We start from the raw sequence: 18,718 nt of genomic DNA, 5'->3' as shown, positions 1-18,718 counted from the left end.
GCATTTGAAACCATTTGAATCTAACTTGTCGTGTCATGAAAAGGTCAAAATGTCTGATATATTTTAAGATTATATACAGTATATATATATATATATATATATTAAAATAAGAAATACATCACATTTTAAGATATAGATAACAATTATGAGATTAAGTCACATGAGATATAAAGTCATATTGTGAGATAAAGTGACATTTATGACATATAAAATCATAATTACAAGAAATAAACTCATGTTTTGTGAAATAAATCGCATTTATGAAAAATACAGCCAAAACCAGATTTTTTTTTTTTAGTAAATAATCATAATAAATTTAATTAATATGTGATCTGCGTGTTTTTTATGGCAGTTACCAAAGTTTGTTCTGTTCCGTTGTCATTAACGTTATGTCAATTTGTAGGCCACCCCAGCGGTTTTCAGAATAGGGTCTCTGATAACGTTTCCTAAAACAATATTCACGCCGTGTTCTACATTATGAATGATTATGAAAATAAATCCAACACCGCCATTCTGAAAAACCCATAGGAAATTCCCGAGGAAACCCGTGGCTCATAAACGTTGCGAAATATGTCACGGTACACTTTTAAAAGGCCCCGCTCACTCACCAGAATTCCTTTATTCCTGTAATAATTCTTAAGCTGAGCGGCTTTAGCGTTTTATTAATACAGTCTGACCCGCGCGCGGATGCATTTCACGCGCGTCCCGTCACCGGTTCTCAGATTTGCAAAACAAACCCGGCTGTCACGTGACAGCTTTACGTTCGATTGTGACCTCTGGTAGAATGTGAGATTTACAACAAAGCTTACAATAATTAGCAGAATATTAGGAAGTATAGATGGATATAGAATGGTTTTACCTCATCAACGAACATGAAAATGGATATTGAGTGGGGAAATGAAAGGAAGTGACAAAGTTTGTTTACTGGAGACATCTCAGTTGTTCCATAATAGTCTGACTTTATAAAGAATCACATACAGGTCCATAACCACCATAAACACTGACTTCGAAAGTGCCCCTTAGAAAAATGAGTGGTTTCGTAATTGCTTGGGTAATTTGGATGAACCTAGGTGCTTATTAAATGAACACATTTAGTTATTCTGTCTTCACCATTGTTTCTTGCTGCATTGATTTTTTTAAAATGTGCTAATCAAATCAAGTTCAATGAGTTATGTCTGTTTAGATTACAGACAAAAGACTTGAGTGTACACATTTCACACTCATGCTAGCTCTTGTGTTTATGTCTTTACCATCATGCAGCAGACTATCGTCTAGGGCCATGTTTGCAGGGATTAGTACCAATTCCCATTTCGCCTAGTGATCCTCTTCCAGTCAGTAATACACTCCCGAGGGTTTGGGCCTAATAATCACTTTTAGGACATGCTTACAAATGCAAGATGGATGACGGATGAGTCTGGAAATGTGGTAAGACACAGACAGCCTCTCGTGAGATGGTTCTCCACAGAAAGAAGCAATTGGCCCTTATTGAACTACATATGAAAAAATATAAGACACTTTTGTAATCAGCTTAACTTTAGCACTCTATGCCAAATTCACATACTATCCCCCGGTTTCACAGACAAGGCTTAAGCCTAGTCCTAGACTAAGATGTAAATCTGAGTTGTTGCAACTGAAAGAAACTTGCATTGACTGATCTTAAAATATATCAGTGCCTTTGTTTTGTCTCAAGATGCACACCAGTAATGTTTTTTTTTTCTAAGCACGTTTATAAAAATTGCTTAAATGTCTTAATTGAACTATGATCTAATCCTGGATTATCCTAAAACCTGTCTGTGAAACCGGGCCTATCTGTTCTAAATATTATATCAGATTAAAATTAGTATGTCCCAAATCATAGTATGTTAAAAATGGTTAATAGGTATGACAAATAACCATGCCAAATTAGGTTTAGACTTCCTAAATATCCCCAAATCCCAAATATGAATTTGATAGACATTTTGGCCACAAGCATTTACACTATATTTCTGTGCGTTTTTATTAATATACACTACTGGTCAAAAAGTTTGGAATAATTAAGATTTTTAACTGTTTATTTGATAAAAATACAGTAAAAACAATCATGTGAAATACTGTAGCATTTAAAAGAACCGTTTCAATTTGAATGTATTTGAAAATGTAATTTGACTAAAATGTTTTACTTCGATTTTAGAATTCTTTGATTAATTAACAGATATAACAAAATAACAGCATTTATGTGAAATAGAAATCCTTTGTCAGCATATTAGAATTTAGAATAATTTCTGAAGGATCATGTGACACTTAAGACTGGAGTAATGGCTACTAAAAATTCAGCTTTGCCATCACAGGAATAAATTGCATTTTCAAATATTAACATTGACAATAGTTATTAAAATTGTAATAATATTTCAAATTATTACAGCTTTTACTGTATTCTATCAAATAAATGCAGCCTTTGTGAGCATAAAAGACTGGACGTGTATATTGGCAATTGCTAATTTTGTATGTGGCAATGACAGATTGCTTTAGATTCTTCATTTAGATTAGTAGCCGTAATGATTTATTGTTAGCTCGTATAATCACCTGTAAATAAATATGAACTTTGACCTGCTCTATGACATCACATTAACCTTTTGGGTTCCTATCTTAACCCCCCTAATCAACCAGTCTGCACATAGGACACTTGTGTGTAGGGCATCTCTACAGTCATCCTTCATTCTGGACAGCATTAATCTTTCCACCCTTCAAGATAACAGCAAGTGACATCGAATAAATTAAGTTTTAAACCCGAACACCTAAAAAATGGAGGATTTGAGTCACAAGTCCATCAGCTCTTTGTTTATTCTTTTCTTTTTAGTGGTATTGACATTCTTTAAAAAATGAGCTTTTTTTAAATATAGTTGATGACATGATGAAATTTGATTTGACATTTGATTTGACAGATATAACAATGAATTTACATTAAGGGATCCATCTCTGAATTCCCCCCAATTATTTATTTGTCAATCGTACATGAGTGCAGTGCCATCACGTAGAGTAAACAACAGCGAACATGTGCTCTCTCTCTCTCACACACACACACACACACACACACACACACACACACACACAGGCAAACATACTTAACCTTTCTCACAACAGAATATAAAAAATTTTTCCAGTCCTCCTAGATTCCTTCATTTTCCAAAATCAAGTTCTGAAGTGTCCTTAGCAGGTCATTCTGGCCACTCCAAACTCCAAGGTGACCACACCGGGCTCATTCTTGGAGCCGAAGGATCCCATCAGCTCTCCGTAACTGTTCTCCGTGGCACTGCTGCCCTCTACAGTCCGTTCTCCGCCAGTGCTGGCTGGAGCATCTTCCCTGGCCTCCTCTCCGAACACTTCCTCGTCTTCCTCCTGCTGGACTTCCTTCCGACTGAGAAGAGGAGCTCCCAGGATAAGGGACTGAGGTCGGGGAGGGAGACTGCACTCTCTTGGAGGTGTCTGGGGCTTTAGTGGAGATGTATTCACACCAAACTTCTGGAGCTTCTGTGGAAACACAAAGACACAGGAAAGCATGTGTCATTTCAGATGAATGAAGCAAATGGAGGACGGTGCAATGTGGGTGCAATGAGGCCAATGAAAGATGCAAGAATACTTTATAGACCTGAAAACATGTTCATAACAAAAGCAAAATGAGTTGCTGACAAATGCACAGACAACTTCAATTATTTGGTTTTTAATGCCATTTGGGAAAAAAGTAAAAAATGTTTATAAAAATTCATAAAATTATAAATTATATATAATAATAATATATATATGATTAAATATTATATCATTTGTATTATATATACTGTATGTCATGATAGAATTACTAAATTATAATAATTGTTGTTGCTGCTTTAATAACTCATAATAATACAATAAAAAGTACCACATAGTAATTAATAATATTGTTATTAATACATACAATATCATCATTTCATTTGAAATTACAACATATAATAATAATTATATATATATATACATATATATATATATAATTTCTTAAAATAAACAGTAACACATAACATAACATTATCATTATTATTAGCATTATTAGTATTATGATGAACAGTGATTATTATGATGGCAGTGGTCAGGAAGGCATTGTTTCTATTAAAATTCTATTTTGAATAATCTCACTTTGTCAGACTGTAGAACACATTTAATTTGTATAAACAATATTGAGGCTGTGAGGGAAGCAAGTCCATTCAATGTATTTTACGTTCCAAAAAATATCGCATGGACACAGAACTCCAAAAAGCATGGGCTGTCAATTTTACACATTCTATCTGTTCACACTTAGCAAACTGTACTTCAGTCCTTCACAGCCTCATTTTGTTCTGACTAACGTCTTCTGATCCCTCAGGGGAAACACAGTGGTATTGCATTTGCAGCACACAAATCCATGACTAATTCTTTTTCATGGGAAATGAGCGTTCAAGGCTTAATTTTTATCCGATAACCAAATTCCTGAGGTGAACTCACAGTCTTCAGGGCTTGCACTGTGCCCTCAAGCTCTCGGTTGCTTTCTTGCAAGGTGAGGACGTGTTTGAGAATGGACTGCCGAGGGTGCATGGAACGGTCATACTGATTGTACATGTTTCTCCAGAACCTGCAACACAAACCAGCTACTGATTAAACCATTGCAGAGTCTAAATAAAGGAGGAGTCATTTATAAACAGAAGAGGTTAGTCATCTGTACTTGAAGTGGTAGGCTTGGGTGGATGGTTCCAAGACCGGGTGTGATTCTGCAAAGCTTGGGCTGAACAAAGGGTTCAAGTAATTCTGGTTTTCACTCAGAAGGTGAGCCCATAATGAATACGTCCTCTCCTTCAACCTGTAATGATATACAGATGAAGTAAGGGGTTTGAGATGATGGGAAGCAAGCGAATGCATGTTAGTTTTACTCACTGAAGGTCCTCTCTCTGCCGTTGGCTGTTGCCCAGAAAGTTGCCAAACTGGCAGGAATGGACGTGCTCGTGGATCTGAATGAGGAACCACTCGCTGAACTCGAAAGCCTGAGGAAACTGTTCAGTCAGCTGCCATACACACTCCAGAAACTGCGTGAAGATGGGTGACACCTCTTTTGGGTCAGGGTCCAACTGATCACACCTGCGGGGAAACAGACGTCAAGGTTATTCCAGACTCTTCAAGCATCTAGAGTTGGGAACTAAACAGTGAATCATGTTAACCTGTCTGCAAACTTGTGTCCAAAAGAGATCCAGTCTTTTTCAATAAGTACCTGAGAACAAGAGGAAGATATATTAGATGGTGGAAAAAGACAAACGACAATGTCAGCTTGAACAGATAAAAGGCTCTTACCATGAAACCTTTAATGGTGCGATAGTATGGATCCATCAACAGAGAGCCTAGAGCGCAGACCTGAGCTGTCCGATCCCATCCATCAGAGCAGTGCACAAGCACACTGGCACCCTCAACAGTCACAGCCTGGTATTACAAAAACATTTAGGAGAAACGAGATTATTACAGTTAAAGTCCACATGAAATCAAAATTGACTTTATTTACTTTACTAGCGCACACTGCTTGTCTTCATGTGAACAATTAATCCGTGCAAGTTAATCCGCTGAAAAAAATTGTTTGTCTTGGTAATCTTTAATCAAAATCTGAATATTTACTTCCGCTCTGGAATTGCGTCAGTTTGACGGCTTGGGCAGAATATCCTTAAACACACCCCTCCAACCGTTTTAGTTTGCTATGAGTGAGAGATGAGAGGAGGAGCGCAAAAATAAAACCACGCCCTCTCCTCAATATTCTGTTTCAGCTGGAAATACATCACTACACTGAAATAAAGTCAGCAGCAACTTACGGTTCACACAGACTTTAACTAAAAAATTGTTACTTGACATAAAATAAACTTTAACTGGGGGGAAAAAACATTTTAGTACAACTTGATGTACTAAAATAACTAAAAATAAAACTGAAATAAAAATGTATAAAAACTATGCATATTTTTTAAAATAGCATATATATATATATATATATAATTTCAGCTAGTTGCCAACACTAGTTTAACTTGATGTACTAAAATAACTGAAACTGAAATAAAAAATTATAAATACTATGTACACATTTTTAAAAAAGTAAACTAATAAAAATGACAAAAACACAATTATTAAAATCATAATGACAACAGAAAGCATAAGGACAAAAAACTAATTCAAAATAATAATAATAACAATAACTATAATAGTACCTAAATAATCCTAAAATGACACTGATGCGAAATCTGTTGAATTCATATCAGTGTTGATATTGTTAAAAAACTAATACTAAAATAATTTTCAGTAACTGAAAATAAAGATGAAATCACATAATATATAAATATCAGATGATAAACTTAACTTTAAAAATCTAAATAAAAATTAGGAATGTTGTCTTGGCAGCTAACTGAAATTAAAAATATAACTGAAAGTTTAGGCGCTACTAAAATGACTAAAGCCGGAAAAAAAAATACACTAAAGCTAAATGGAAATATATATACATATATATATACAAACTAATAAAAATGATAAAAGCACATTACAAAATTACTAAATCGGAAACCAAAAATAAAGACAACTGAAAAAATAAAATTAAATGCTAATTTTAAATATTTACTAAATACTAAAAAAAATATATATATATTACTAACATACCCCTGGATACTAAATAATCAGGGGCATAATAATGCATGCAAGAAGACTACAGTTTTACCTTAGCAAGGAATATAGCAGCATCCATGATGGCTTTGATATGACGCAACCATCCACTGTTTTCCAGTCCAACCAGGTAATCAGTCATGGAAAGTGAGCGCGTTCCCACCCCTATTAGAGACAAAAAACAGATGTTGACAATCCACAAAATTAAATGAGAATGAACCAAATTCCCATATGTCAGCAGTCTCAGACCTTCCAGAAGCTTCTGCAAACTTCCTCTCATCACGTGAATATTCTCGATGCCCACAAACTGGAAGCGGATATTAGAGTAGTTGTCCTCATTCTCATAGCCTTTCCCTGCCGCACGATTCGCCAGTGCGTTCAACTACGAAAACACAAAAAGTGCTTAAGGAACCTGTTATGATCACTCAACTGGCTTGAAGAACACAACCAAAACTTCACGATGTTCTACCTTAGGCCGCGTGTCCATCACATATATATATCGGCTGTTGTGATTGGCCTTGCTGATGGCCTGAAGCATGTGTTCGTCTTCTAAACAGCGAGCGCTGAAGCCAGAGAGAGGCTGACTGCACCGACACACTGCCGCCTGGAGACATGACACAAACAAATATAAATGTCCACCACCCTGAAGTACATTAGAAAAGCAGAGTAAATGAGGAACAACAGACTTAACAAGACCAATGCAGATGTTGGGAGGAAACCGCTGGCATACAGCCCTGACTTGCCAGTAAAACTACTGTTTAACATAATCAGCCTCTGTGTTGACAAGCCATTACCTGTTTACCATTCTGCTCCGTTTATCTAATACCGCACAGAAGAAACTAACGCCCATTACTGTGTTAACAGACATCTGCACATAAAATAGTTTTAATGAAACCTAAAGATAAAGAAAGGGTCTACATACTTCATTTAAATCACTGGCTTTCTATTCTTATTAATATAGATGGATTAAACCATTCTTACCTTCTTCTCTTGGTAGAAGTATGTAAGAACAGGAAATCGGCCTTTGCTTCTGAACTTGGAGCTTCCAACTATGATGGGTTTACTGGCCGTAATGGGTACGTATACGTCTCTTGGATATGTCTTACACACCTAAGCACACAATTTAAAGTCAGACACATTAACAATACACTAAAGAAAACAATAACTGCCGTAAAGAAAAAACAACACATTACCGCAGTATAAAAACATGCAGTACCAGTAAAAATCATGGAAACAGACCACTGAATTTATGTTTTTTGTGAGCTACACACACACATAAAATAGTATTAAGTAATTTATATTAAATGTATTTATTTCAATTAGTTTTTTTTTTCAATTAACATTTCAAAATGTCAGTGATTTTTTCTCAATTTATTTAAAGCTTTTTTGATCTATTTTAAGTTTGTTTTTTTTGTTTTTTAGCTCTGTCATCTAATCTAAATACTTGTTTTATTTTACTTTATTTCAGCTTAATCTTAATTAAAGAAAACAATTTATATACTTCCATACTTAATAATTTTAGTTAATAATATCAACACTGTTAAAAGCATTACAGGATGCATCTCATGAAAGGGTGACTACTTTGAAGAATCTAAAATATGAAATTAAAAATATTTTAATGGAAGTACAGGCAGGGAGCGAAAGAAAAATATATAAGAATATATAAAAACAGAATAGTTTTAGTATTATTTAAATATAGTATTATATATAGTATATAGTATTATTATTATTCTTTTTTTTTTTTGTAAAATGTAAAATATTACATCTAAAGTAATACATATAGTAATAATAAATATTATAATTTTCTGCAATGCTTATAAATATACTTACAATAAAGATTCACATATTTTTTCAATCCATCAAAAAGATTTCTTCATATTCATGCACTAATTTATTCAGTGACCTTTTCTGCAGGTTATATTGTTATACAAATAGGTGATGACAAGTCTTTTTGTATTATGAATGAACAACTGAATCATTCACTCAATTAACAGTTTGTTAACAAACAGAGTCATTCACAACCAAAGTATATCAGATTCGTTCACAAATAAAACACCACTAGCACATACAGTACCTACCTGGCGTTTGCTTATCTGACTAAAACCTAGTTTTATTCCAACCACATTATTGTAATACTAGTCTTGAGGGACATTACACTCTATTTTAGGTTGCCTGAGAGCCTCATGAGACCCGATTTTAGGTCACATACATCCTGAATTAGATTCAGCATTGCTGCTGATGTTGAACATATTCCACACATTCGCCCTCCCATCATACCTTGTACTCCCTGTTAACGTCAGTCAGTTGCCACTGGTCACATGGCACACCCATCCGTTCAAACTCGGCTGCGAGGTCTATGAGTTGCCAGCCCTCCTCTCGCTGTTGGTCATTCTGCTTTGGGTTGTAGGAGAACGCGTACAGCTCGTCGTAGGACACTGGTGTACAGAATTAATAAACTTTACAAAAGGTGAAAATGAAAGTCAAAGTATTCAGGCGACCATCTGGAGCTGCTACTGATGCTCACATGTCCCTGACCTCCAGCCAACAACGCATGCCCACAATATCCGTTGTTCAGTCACAGAACAGAGTGTGGCTATGACCTAAGGGTCTCCCCTGTGACTTTCAGGAAACTTCTGCAGTCTATTTATTCTTGACATGTGAGTTTACCCACCTGGTCTCAGTAGCCTGAGCAGAGAGCTGTAGATATCATGGCAGTCACGCTCTCGCGGAATCACAAAGTGGACAAGACGGAAATTTCGGCACTGAATGAGGAGCGGGCAGCCACTGGTTGTGAGGGACAGCTTCTCCACGGAGGCGATGTGGTGATGAAGGATCTGAACACACAAACACATAAATACAAAACTCATTTACAGAATTCAACTTAAGTGCATTTGGACAGTTAAGCCACATTTAAAAATGAATGAAGTGGCATTTATTTGAAAGAAACATGTAAAATATGGGTGTACTGATAATATTTTTTTTCATTATAAGGCCGATAACCAATAAATTGCATACAATATTTAAATTCCATACTATTTTGTCAACATAAATTAAAATTAAACACTGAAACTAAAATCAATACTTTTAAATTATAAAAAGTGTTAAATTATTAAGGTTTTTAAAGATTCATTTTAAGTGTGTGTTAAATGATGGCAAAGGCAATCTAAATATACAAATATGAAAATGAGCATGAACAATTAAATATCTGACTGATTCCAATAATTGTTTTTAAAGTATATTATTCCAGCCAATAAATGTTTTCATGATATGGCCAGTAACTGATCAATTGCATACAATATTAATATTCTACACTATTTTGCCCAATTAAATTAAATATAAACACTGAATCTAAAATTATGTACAAATGGAGAATAATGTAAAATCTAAATAAAAAGGATATGTATTATATTTAACAGTGTAAAATTTAATTATTAAAGTGTAAAATTAATATTTTTAAAGTTTAAGTGAGCATTGGATGATGGAAAAGGCCCTTCAAATGTAGAAAAATATGGAAGCAAGTTTGCATAATTAAATTTCTAATATCAATCAATACTGATAAATAACACTCTAATATCGGCTGGTAACTGATATATTGTGCCTTCCTAATGTAAAAAAAAAAATTTAAATAAAAAAAAAGCTTGTAAGGTTTAAAATGACAAAACAATACATATATGTGACCATGGACCACAAAACCAGTCTTAAAGACGTGTTGAAATCTCAAATTTTTCTTCCTTCCTCTTCTTGTGTTCCTCTATCTTTAAGAGGAATGTAATGTGCAAGAACATGACAAGGAGAATCTAATACACACATACATGATTACCATATTCAATTAACTACACAGCACTTTTGGAAGGTCAAAATATGGGGTGCTATTAAAATGCGCATGTATCTGCATTTCCATTTGCAACATCGTGACTCAGTGTGCTGTTGTCATTGATCACTGAAGTGTGTACTCAATGCATAATGCATAGGGAACAGAAGGCAGTGCTGCAGGCAGATAGAGAGAGACGTTTTGTGAGAGCCGTCCTGAGAGTGAAGAAGCTACACGTGAGAGTGCAGAATTTATTTCAGTTGGGTTCCAGACTGTCATGTGAACATCTGTTACTCCAACCAGCCAGCTAGTTTTCAGAAAGTGCTGGAACAGACTCACAAAAATGTGCTCTTGAGGCCAGATCTCTTGTAAACTAAAATAAGATCAAGGATGCCCTTGTAAAAACAGGCTAAAACTGCTAGTATAAACAGTGGATTTTTTTTTATACTTTTACAATAAGTGTTTTCTATTTTAATATATTTTAAGTATAATTTTTTTCCTGTGATGGCAAAGCTGGATATTCAGCACCATTATTCCAGTCTTTAGTGTCACATGATCATTCAGAAATCATTCTAATATGCTGATTTGGTGCTCAAGAAATATTCTTATTATTATTATCAATGCTGAAAACAGTTGTGCTGCTTAATTTTTGATGGAAACCATAACACATTTTTTTCAGGATTCTAGAAATTTCAAAAGACCGGCATCTATTTGAAATAGAAATATTTTGTAACATCACAAATATCTTAAATGTCTTAACTTAACTTTTATGATCAATTCAATTAGCAAGTTTCCTTGCTGAATAAAAGTATTAATTTCTTTAAAAAAAAATAAATAAAAACTTACTGATCCCAAAATTTTGACCGGCAATGTATAAATAATTACAAATATTTTTTTGAGAATTAAAATTAATTAAAATTACTTACTGGCCCAAGGCTTCAAAGTAAGTCTATGGGATTGTTTCATCAGTTTTATCAGGCAAAAATAATAAGTTCAATCAATTAGAAAGCGAATAGCCTAATATCATTAAAACCTCTCAAGAGTATATTATAATGAGAAACATTGTTGGTCAGTGTCAGTCAGCATCTCGACTTCCGATCTGCTTCTTGCAGAAGATGGTAAAATAAGATGGTAAAATTGCACCAGAAGATGGTAAAATAAAGTTAATCGTCTGACAAGGAGAATCTAATACACACATACATGATTACCATATTCAATTAACTACACAGCACTTTTGGAAGGTCAAAATATGGGGTGCTATTAAAATGCGCATGTATCTGCATTTCCATTTGCAACATCGTGACTCAGTGTGCTGTTGTCATTGATCACTGAAGTGTGTACTCAATGCATAATGCATAGGGAACAGAAGGCAGTGCTGCAGGCAGATAGAGAGAGACGTTTTGTGAGAGCCGTCCTGAGAGTGAAGAAGCTACACGTGAGAGTGCAGAATTTATTTCAGTTGGGTTCCAGACTGTCATGTGAACATCTGTTACTCCAACCAGCCAGCTAGTTTTCAGAAAGTGCTGGAACAGACTCACAAAAATGTGCTCTTGAGGCCAGATCTCTTGTAAACTAAAATAAGATCAAGGATGCCCTTGTAAAAACAGGCTAAAACTGCTAGTATAAACAGTGGATTTTTTTTTATACTTTTACAATAAGTGTTTTCTATTTTAATATATTTTAAGTATAATTTTTTTCCTGTGATGGCAAAGCTGGATATTCAGCACCATTATTCCAGTCTTTAGTGTCACATGATCATTCAGAAATCATTCTAATATGCTGATTTGGTGCTCAAGAAATATTCTTATTATTATTATCAATGCTGAAAACAGTTGTGCTGCTTAATTTTTGATGGAAACCATAACACATTTTTTTCAGGATTCTAGAAATTTCAAAAGACCGGCATCTATTTGAAATAGAAATATTTTGTAACATCACAAATATCTTAAATGTCTTAACTTAACTTTTATGATCAATTCAATGAGCAAGTTTCCTTGCTGAATAAAAGTATTAATTTCTTTAAAAAAAATAAAATAAAAACTTACTGATCCCAAAATTTTGACCGGCAATGTATAAATAATTACAAATATTTTTTTGAGAATTAAAATTAATTAAAATTACTTACTGGCCCAAGGCTTCAAAGTAAGTCTATGGGATTGTTTCATCAGTTTTATCAGGCAAAAATAATAAGTTCAATCAATTAGAAAGCGAATAGCCTAATATCATTAAAACCTCTCAAGAGTATATTATAATGAGAAACATTGTTGGTCAGTGTCAGTCAGCATCTCGACTTCCGATCTGCTTCTTGCGCGGGGAAGATGGTAAAATAAAGTTAATCGTCTGCCATACGCTCACACACAGAGACGGAGTGATCAGTGGACTCTAACCGTGGCAGATCATGTCTTGAGCTATGTGGGTCATTGGTATTCATGTCCTCTCCTGGCCTTCCCTACACTCTCGTATTCACTTGGCCTCGAGGGCAAGCTCAGCCGACAGGTTTCCACAGCAACAATGCCTACTGCCAACGTGAGGAACCAGTAACCTCATTCCCATGATCGAATTCACTATAATCATGTAAACAAAAAGGGTGGTGGTACTGTATTATCCAAGCTACCCTGTCGGTCACACAGGAGTTCTTTATCACGTCATAACAGATCATTTAGAGACAGTTAAGAGGGGCTTTTCATACCCATATCTCCTGGGCGCTGGTTGAATTACTCTCCACAAAGATCAGATGTGTGGCCGTCAGATGCAGGGTTCCTGTGACAGACTTGTTGCTAAAGCGATCTAGCAGCTTCACTTGTTCTACCTGTGGAGGAAAGCACACATTACATTTTTTAAATGTATTAAGTAGGGATGCACGATATATCGGCCACCATATCGGTATCGGCCGATAAATGCTCATTTTTTCTGTTATCGGTATCGGCCTGATAAGAAAATTTGGCCGATATCTTAAAGCCGATAAATAATGCATTATTTCCTTCAGAGACACTTCAGATGCGCGCTGTTCGTTTGTAGCCTTTTGTGCAATTGTACGTTGTAATATTGTGTTTATTTGATGTATATCTGATTTATCTCATATAGAATGCATTTGGTTAAGTTAAAAGAGCGCTTCAGTTTACCGGTGATCGTCTTTAGCTCAGCGCACGCAGCTCAAACAGCAGTGCACAACATTAATAACTATGATTGGGAATGTTGTGTATATAACATTCTAATGAGAACATTATTATAATAAAACGTTGTGCATTCTTTGGGTTTAGTTGCTGTGTTTCAGTGCGTTGTTATGGGAAGAGCGCATCCACAACAGGATCACACATTCTGACTATAGCATGCAATAACTGCGTCATTTTGTACATATATAAGTTGTAATATTATGTTTATGTTGTATTAATATTAATTTCAGGATGCATTTCCTTGAGTTAAATAAGCTGCCAGCAAAACGCTTCAGTTTACCGTGTTCATTCAGCTCTTCAGCTTCAGCTTGAGCTGCAGCTCAATGGCTGCTATTTAAAACAGTGGTATTAATTTGTTACTTTTTCAAAATCATTGATATATTATTAATAACAACAACCACTTGTATTTTTCTCTTATTATTTTCATCAACAATATGGTTTAGTAATTAAAATCATTTAATTATTGTCCGTGCAGAGTCTATTCCGTTTTATTGATCTATGGCGCATTCATTTTGATTCTTTACACGTGTAATGATGTCCAGTGACTTGTTTGCATTATTTATGCATTATTTTATTTATTTGTAAGACTTTTTTATGACTAAATTTGGTAATGGGAGAGTAAAAATATTTTTAAAACGTACACCGTTCAAACTAGGCTGCTTATGTTGAAGTGTTTGGGATGTGGCTTTTAATGATGAGACCTTTTTTGTAATCAGGCTCTCAAAAAGTATATAACAATTTGGATATAGATTTATCTGCCAACATATCGGTTATCGGCTTTCAAAAATAAAGAATAATCGGTTATCGGTATCGGCCAAAATTTTCATATCGGTGCATCCCTAGTATTAAGATTAACTGTGATACTGTGAGTACTTCAAGTCAAGTTAAATATATCTTCCACTTTGTAAATATGAAATATATGAACCTAACTATGAGCAATTTTGGCATAATCCAAAATAAATGTACTTTCACTGGGAGGACCAAGCAAAATCTACTACTGTTTTCACTATTTTCTGCATATATTTAAAGGGAAAACCTGATGAATTTATTTAAACATGGTTAAAATCCATGCTTTTATTTGTAGCTTACAATATAATTGAACATTTCAAAATATTTCATAAACACAAAAATCATGGGTGTTGCATACATATACTGAGCCATTTTTAAGCTGACAAGCCACAACAGACCACTACAGTTTAATGGCTTAGTATAACATTAACTATCATCACATTAATTGGTAGTGCGTATCATATTGGGCGACATCATACCACAAATCATATCCTACCACATATCTGGACATACACTAAAGTTGAAAACAAAATTAGAGGGTCAGTTTAGTGAAAACAAACAAAAAAACGATACCAAACACAGACATCAATAAACATTCATTCATATTATCTAAAACTACTGTATATTACAATTAGATCGGCCTCTGTATCCCAGCAACTGGCCTGCAGCTAAGCAACACACTTCCTGTGACTGCAATAAAACCAGCAGACATCACAAAACAAACAGTGAGTACGATTTTTAAACGGAAACCAATAAAACTGTGCGTAAACTTGGTACAGTAGTTTATACAGGAGTTCAGGAATTAAAAAAGCAAAAATAATATATAGTCTACATATCAGTGATACCTTTAACATTATATATATATATATATATATATATATATATGTATACTGTATATACGTGTGTGTGTGTGCGTTAAATATGATAATTTTTGTATTCTTTATTTTATTTATTTCTTATTTACTGTATATATTATATACTGTATATATATGTGTGTGTATGCGTTAAATATGATCATTTTTGTATTATTTATTTCTTATTTACTGTATATATGTGTGTGTGTGTATGCGTTAAATATGATCATTTTTGTATTATTTATTTCTTATTTACTGTATATATGTGTGTGTGTGTATGCGTTAAATATGATCATTTTTGTATTATTTATTTTATTTATTTCTTATTTACTGTATATATTATATACTGTATATATATGTGTGTGTGTGTGTATGCGTTAAATATGATAATTATTTATTTCTTATTTATATATTTATTTCTTATTATTTTTAAACAGACCTTGAGTGCCTTTATGGGCCCCGGACCCCTGGCTGAAAACCCTGACACGAAGATGATGAATATAGAAAAATATAAAGTTTCGTATACTCCAGATATTGTAATAATGAAGTGCTTCGTCATGTCACAAGAAATAAGACCACTTACAGTATACATGCAAATGCTGTTTTGAGAGCCGTATTCATTATCACTGACAACATAAAAACGCAGAATCAGCCTCTAAGGCCCAAAGCTTTCAGAACAGACCAGTAATGCACAGATTTTGAAATCTGTCAAAATGGCCACAAAGGCAGAAAATCCACATACAGATCACCGGGACTAGATTCAAGTGCATTCGGTTCATTTATACAAGGCCAGACGATATAGATGAACATAAACACTGATGAGAGCTGCGCGTCCAATTCATGTTAGATACATTTATAGATGCATAACTTCAGTTGCATTTAACAAGTGTTTGTGACTTTGAATTCATGACTGATTCTGCCAGAATTCTACTATTTAGTAAATTCTACCTTTGGTGTGCGGATGTGCTCCATGATGTCGCTGTTTTAGCGTGGTCAGCACAAGGAATGGATGACAATATCCTAAACAGATGCGTTCACACATCGGATGAATAAGTGAAGAATAAATCCGCCTCCGTTTGAAGCCACGTTCAAAACATCTCTTCTACTAGCAGCTAACAGTTTCTGCTGCTCTACTCAGCACTTCCTACTTGGGGCGTGTCTGTGTGAAAAACAGACAGGTGCATTCTGGGCAATGTAGTTTTCTGACGCTATATAGACTACATATCAGTGAGACCTTTAACAATATATATATATATATATATATATATATATATGTATACTGTATATACGTGTGTGTGTGTGTGCGTTAAATATGATAATTTTTGTATTCTTTATTTTATTTATTTCTTATTTACTGTATATATTATATACTGTATATATATGTGTGTGTATGCGTTAAATATGATCATTTTTGTATTATTTATTTCTTATTTACTGTATATATGTGTGTGTGTGTATGAGTTAAATATGATCATTTTTGTATTATTTATTTTATTTATTTCTTATTTACTGTATATATTATATACTGTATATATATGTGTGTGTGTGTGTATGCGTTAAATATGATAATTATTTATTTCTTATTTATATATTTATTTCTTATTATTTTTAAACAGACCTTGAGTGCCTTTATGGGCCCCGGACCCCTGGCTGAAAACCCTGACACGAAGATGATGAATATAGAAAAATATAAAGTTTCGTATACTCCAGATATTGTAATAATGAAGTGCTTCGTCATGTCACAAGAAATAAGACCACTTACAGTATACATGCAAATGCTGTTTTGAGAGCCGTATTCATTATCACTGACAACATAAAAACGCAGAATCAGCCTCTAAGGCCCAAAGCTTTCAGAACAGACCAGTAATGCACAGATTTTGAAATCTGTCAAAATGGCCACAAAGGCAGAAAATCCACATACAGATCACCGGGACTAGATTCAAGTGCATTCGGTTCATTTATACAAGGCCAGACGATATAGATGAACATAAACACTGATGAGAGCTGCGCGTCCAATTCATGTTAGATACATTTATAGATGCATAACTTCAGTTGCATTTAACAAGTGTTTGTGACTTTGAATTCATGACTGATTCTGCCAGAATTCTACTATTTAGTAAATTCTACCTTTGGTGTGCGGATGTGCTCCATGATGTCGCTGTTTTAGCGTGGTCAGCACAAGGAATGGATGACAATATCCTAAACAGATGCGTTCACACATCGGATGAATAAGTGAAGAATAAATCCGCCTCCGTTTGAAGCCACGTTCAAAACATCTCTTCTACTAGCAGCTAACAGTTTCTGCTGCTCTACTCAGCACTTCCTACTTGGGGCGTGTCTGTGTGAAAAACAGACAGGTGCATTCTGGGCAATGTAGTTTTCTGACGCGTTTGGAATCTTTTATTAATATTTTTTTATTTGCTTTTCAGTATAACCAAAGTCAATTAAATTTTATTCTATAGTCTTTGGTATAACCTACATTAGGTAAAGCATTTAACATAACTTGTTTCATAATCTATAAATCATATACTATGTACTATATACTAATACTAATTACATATACTAATTATGTATAAAGACACAATTTATACTGTGATACTGTGTAATATTCATACTCTGATACTGAGTAATAATTTGTGTTATAAATTATTATATTGTATTTTTTCTGCTCACTATAGTACTGCACAGTTAATTATTTCAGAGGTGTAAAGAGTACCTAAAAACCATAATTGAGTAAAAGTACAGATACCTTACAGTGAAAATTACTCCACTACACGTTACAAGTCACCAATTCCAAAACAACTTGAGTAAAAGCCTTAGAGTATCTGATTTGAACATTACTTATGTATTTTACTTATACTAAATATAGGCTCAGAAAATGCACTAGTCAAAGAGATTTGCCAGTGAAAAACTGTAATGTTGTGGAGAAGCTGGGGGAAAAGGCAGAGGCAAGGATCTATGTGCAGGTATTTAATGTAAAAACTAGAACAAACAATAAGCCAAAAGCCAAAAACCAAAGGGAGCAAAGAACAGAATGACTGGCAAACAGACAACCATTAGGCCTACATTAAACAACTCACAAGGAACTAAAGAAAAACTAGGGCTATATACACACAGGGGCTAACAAGCTTAAAGCCCTGTTCACACCAAGAACGATAACTATAAAGATAACAATATTAGAGTCCACACCAGCGAACGATATCGTCTGATTATTCTAAGTGTACACTCGTCTACACTTTAAATTCTCGAGCTCATGATAGCAGGATTGATTCTGATTGGCTGTCACTGTTTTTATCGTTCATCAACTGGAAAAAATCGTTCTGAAAATGATTCCAACGATATTGCTTCTCTGTGCCTTTGTCGTTATAGTTGTGGTGTGGACTCTTCTATTCTTTAATATTGAGAACAATTTTTAGAACTATATCTTT

At 34.3% G+C, this 18,718-nt stretch overlaps 1 protein-coding gene across 2 annotated transcripts; it reads right to left on the bottom strand.

The window, feature by feature from the left end:
- Nucleotides 1-2,437: 2,437 nt before the first annotated feature.
- On the bottom strand, nucleotides 2,438-17,625 carry LOC107586719 (myotubularin-related protein 6-like). Of its 2 annotated transcripts, none has more exons than XM_016274199.1 (14): nucleotides 17,418-17,625; nucleotides 13,164-13,283; nucleotides 9,335-9,497; nucleotides 8,941-9,098; nucleotides 7,645-7,773; nucleotides 7,133-7,267; nucleotides 6,913-7,045; nucleotides 6,719-6,828; nucleotides 5,326-5,451; nucleotides 5,196-5,245; nucleotides 4,915-5,115; nucleotides 4,706-4,840; nucleotides 4,489-4,615; nucleotides 2,438-3,507 (listed from the first exon to the last, which is right to left on the bottom strand). In XM_016274199.1, the coding sequence occupies exons 1-14, from the start codon at nucleotides 17,439-17,441 to the stop codon at nucleotides 3,187-3,189; spliced, it is 1,932 nt and encodes a 643-aa protein (XP_016129685.1). In that variant the 5' UTR covers nucleotides 17,442-17,625; the 3' UTR covers nucleotides 2,438-3,186. The 2 variants fall into 2 exon arrangements, with proteins under 2 accessions (XP_016129685.1, XP_016129684.1); XM_016274198.1 differs by lacking the exon at nucleotides 17,418-17,625 and adding an exon at nucleotides 16,239-16,446.
- Between the last annotated feature and the right edge of the window lie 1,093 nt (nucleotides 17,626-18,718).

The sequence above is a fragment of the Sinocyclocheilus grahami genome, unplaced genomic scaffold (genome assembly GCF_001515645.1).
Source record: "Sinocyclocheilus grahami isolate Dianchi unplaced genomic scaffold, SAMN03320097.WGS_v1.1 scaffold85.1, whole genome shotgun sequence".
NCBI classification, from domain to species: Eukaryota; Metazoa; Chordata; class Actinopteri; order Cypriniformes; family Cyprinidae; genus Sinocyclocheilus; species Sinocyclocheilus grahami.
This window is presented reverse-complemented; position numbering and strand designations above follow the sequence as displayed.

Coding starts and splice junctions, on each gene's coding strand:
- LOC107586719 (XM_016274199.1), bottom strand. CDS start 17,441: ATGGAGCACATCCGCACACCAAAG. Junction 7,268..7,644: donor ACTTCTACCAAGAGAAGAAG/GTAAGAATGGTT, acceptor TCATGTCTCCAG/GCGGCAGTGTGTCGGTGCAG. Junction 6,829..6,912: donor TTTGCAGAAGCTTCTGGAAG/GTCTGAGACTGC, acceptor TGTCTCTAATAG/GGGTGGGAACGCGCTCACTT.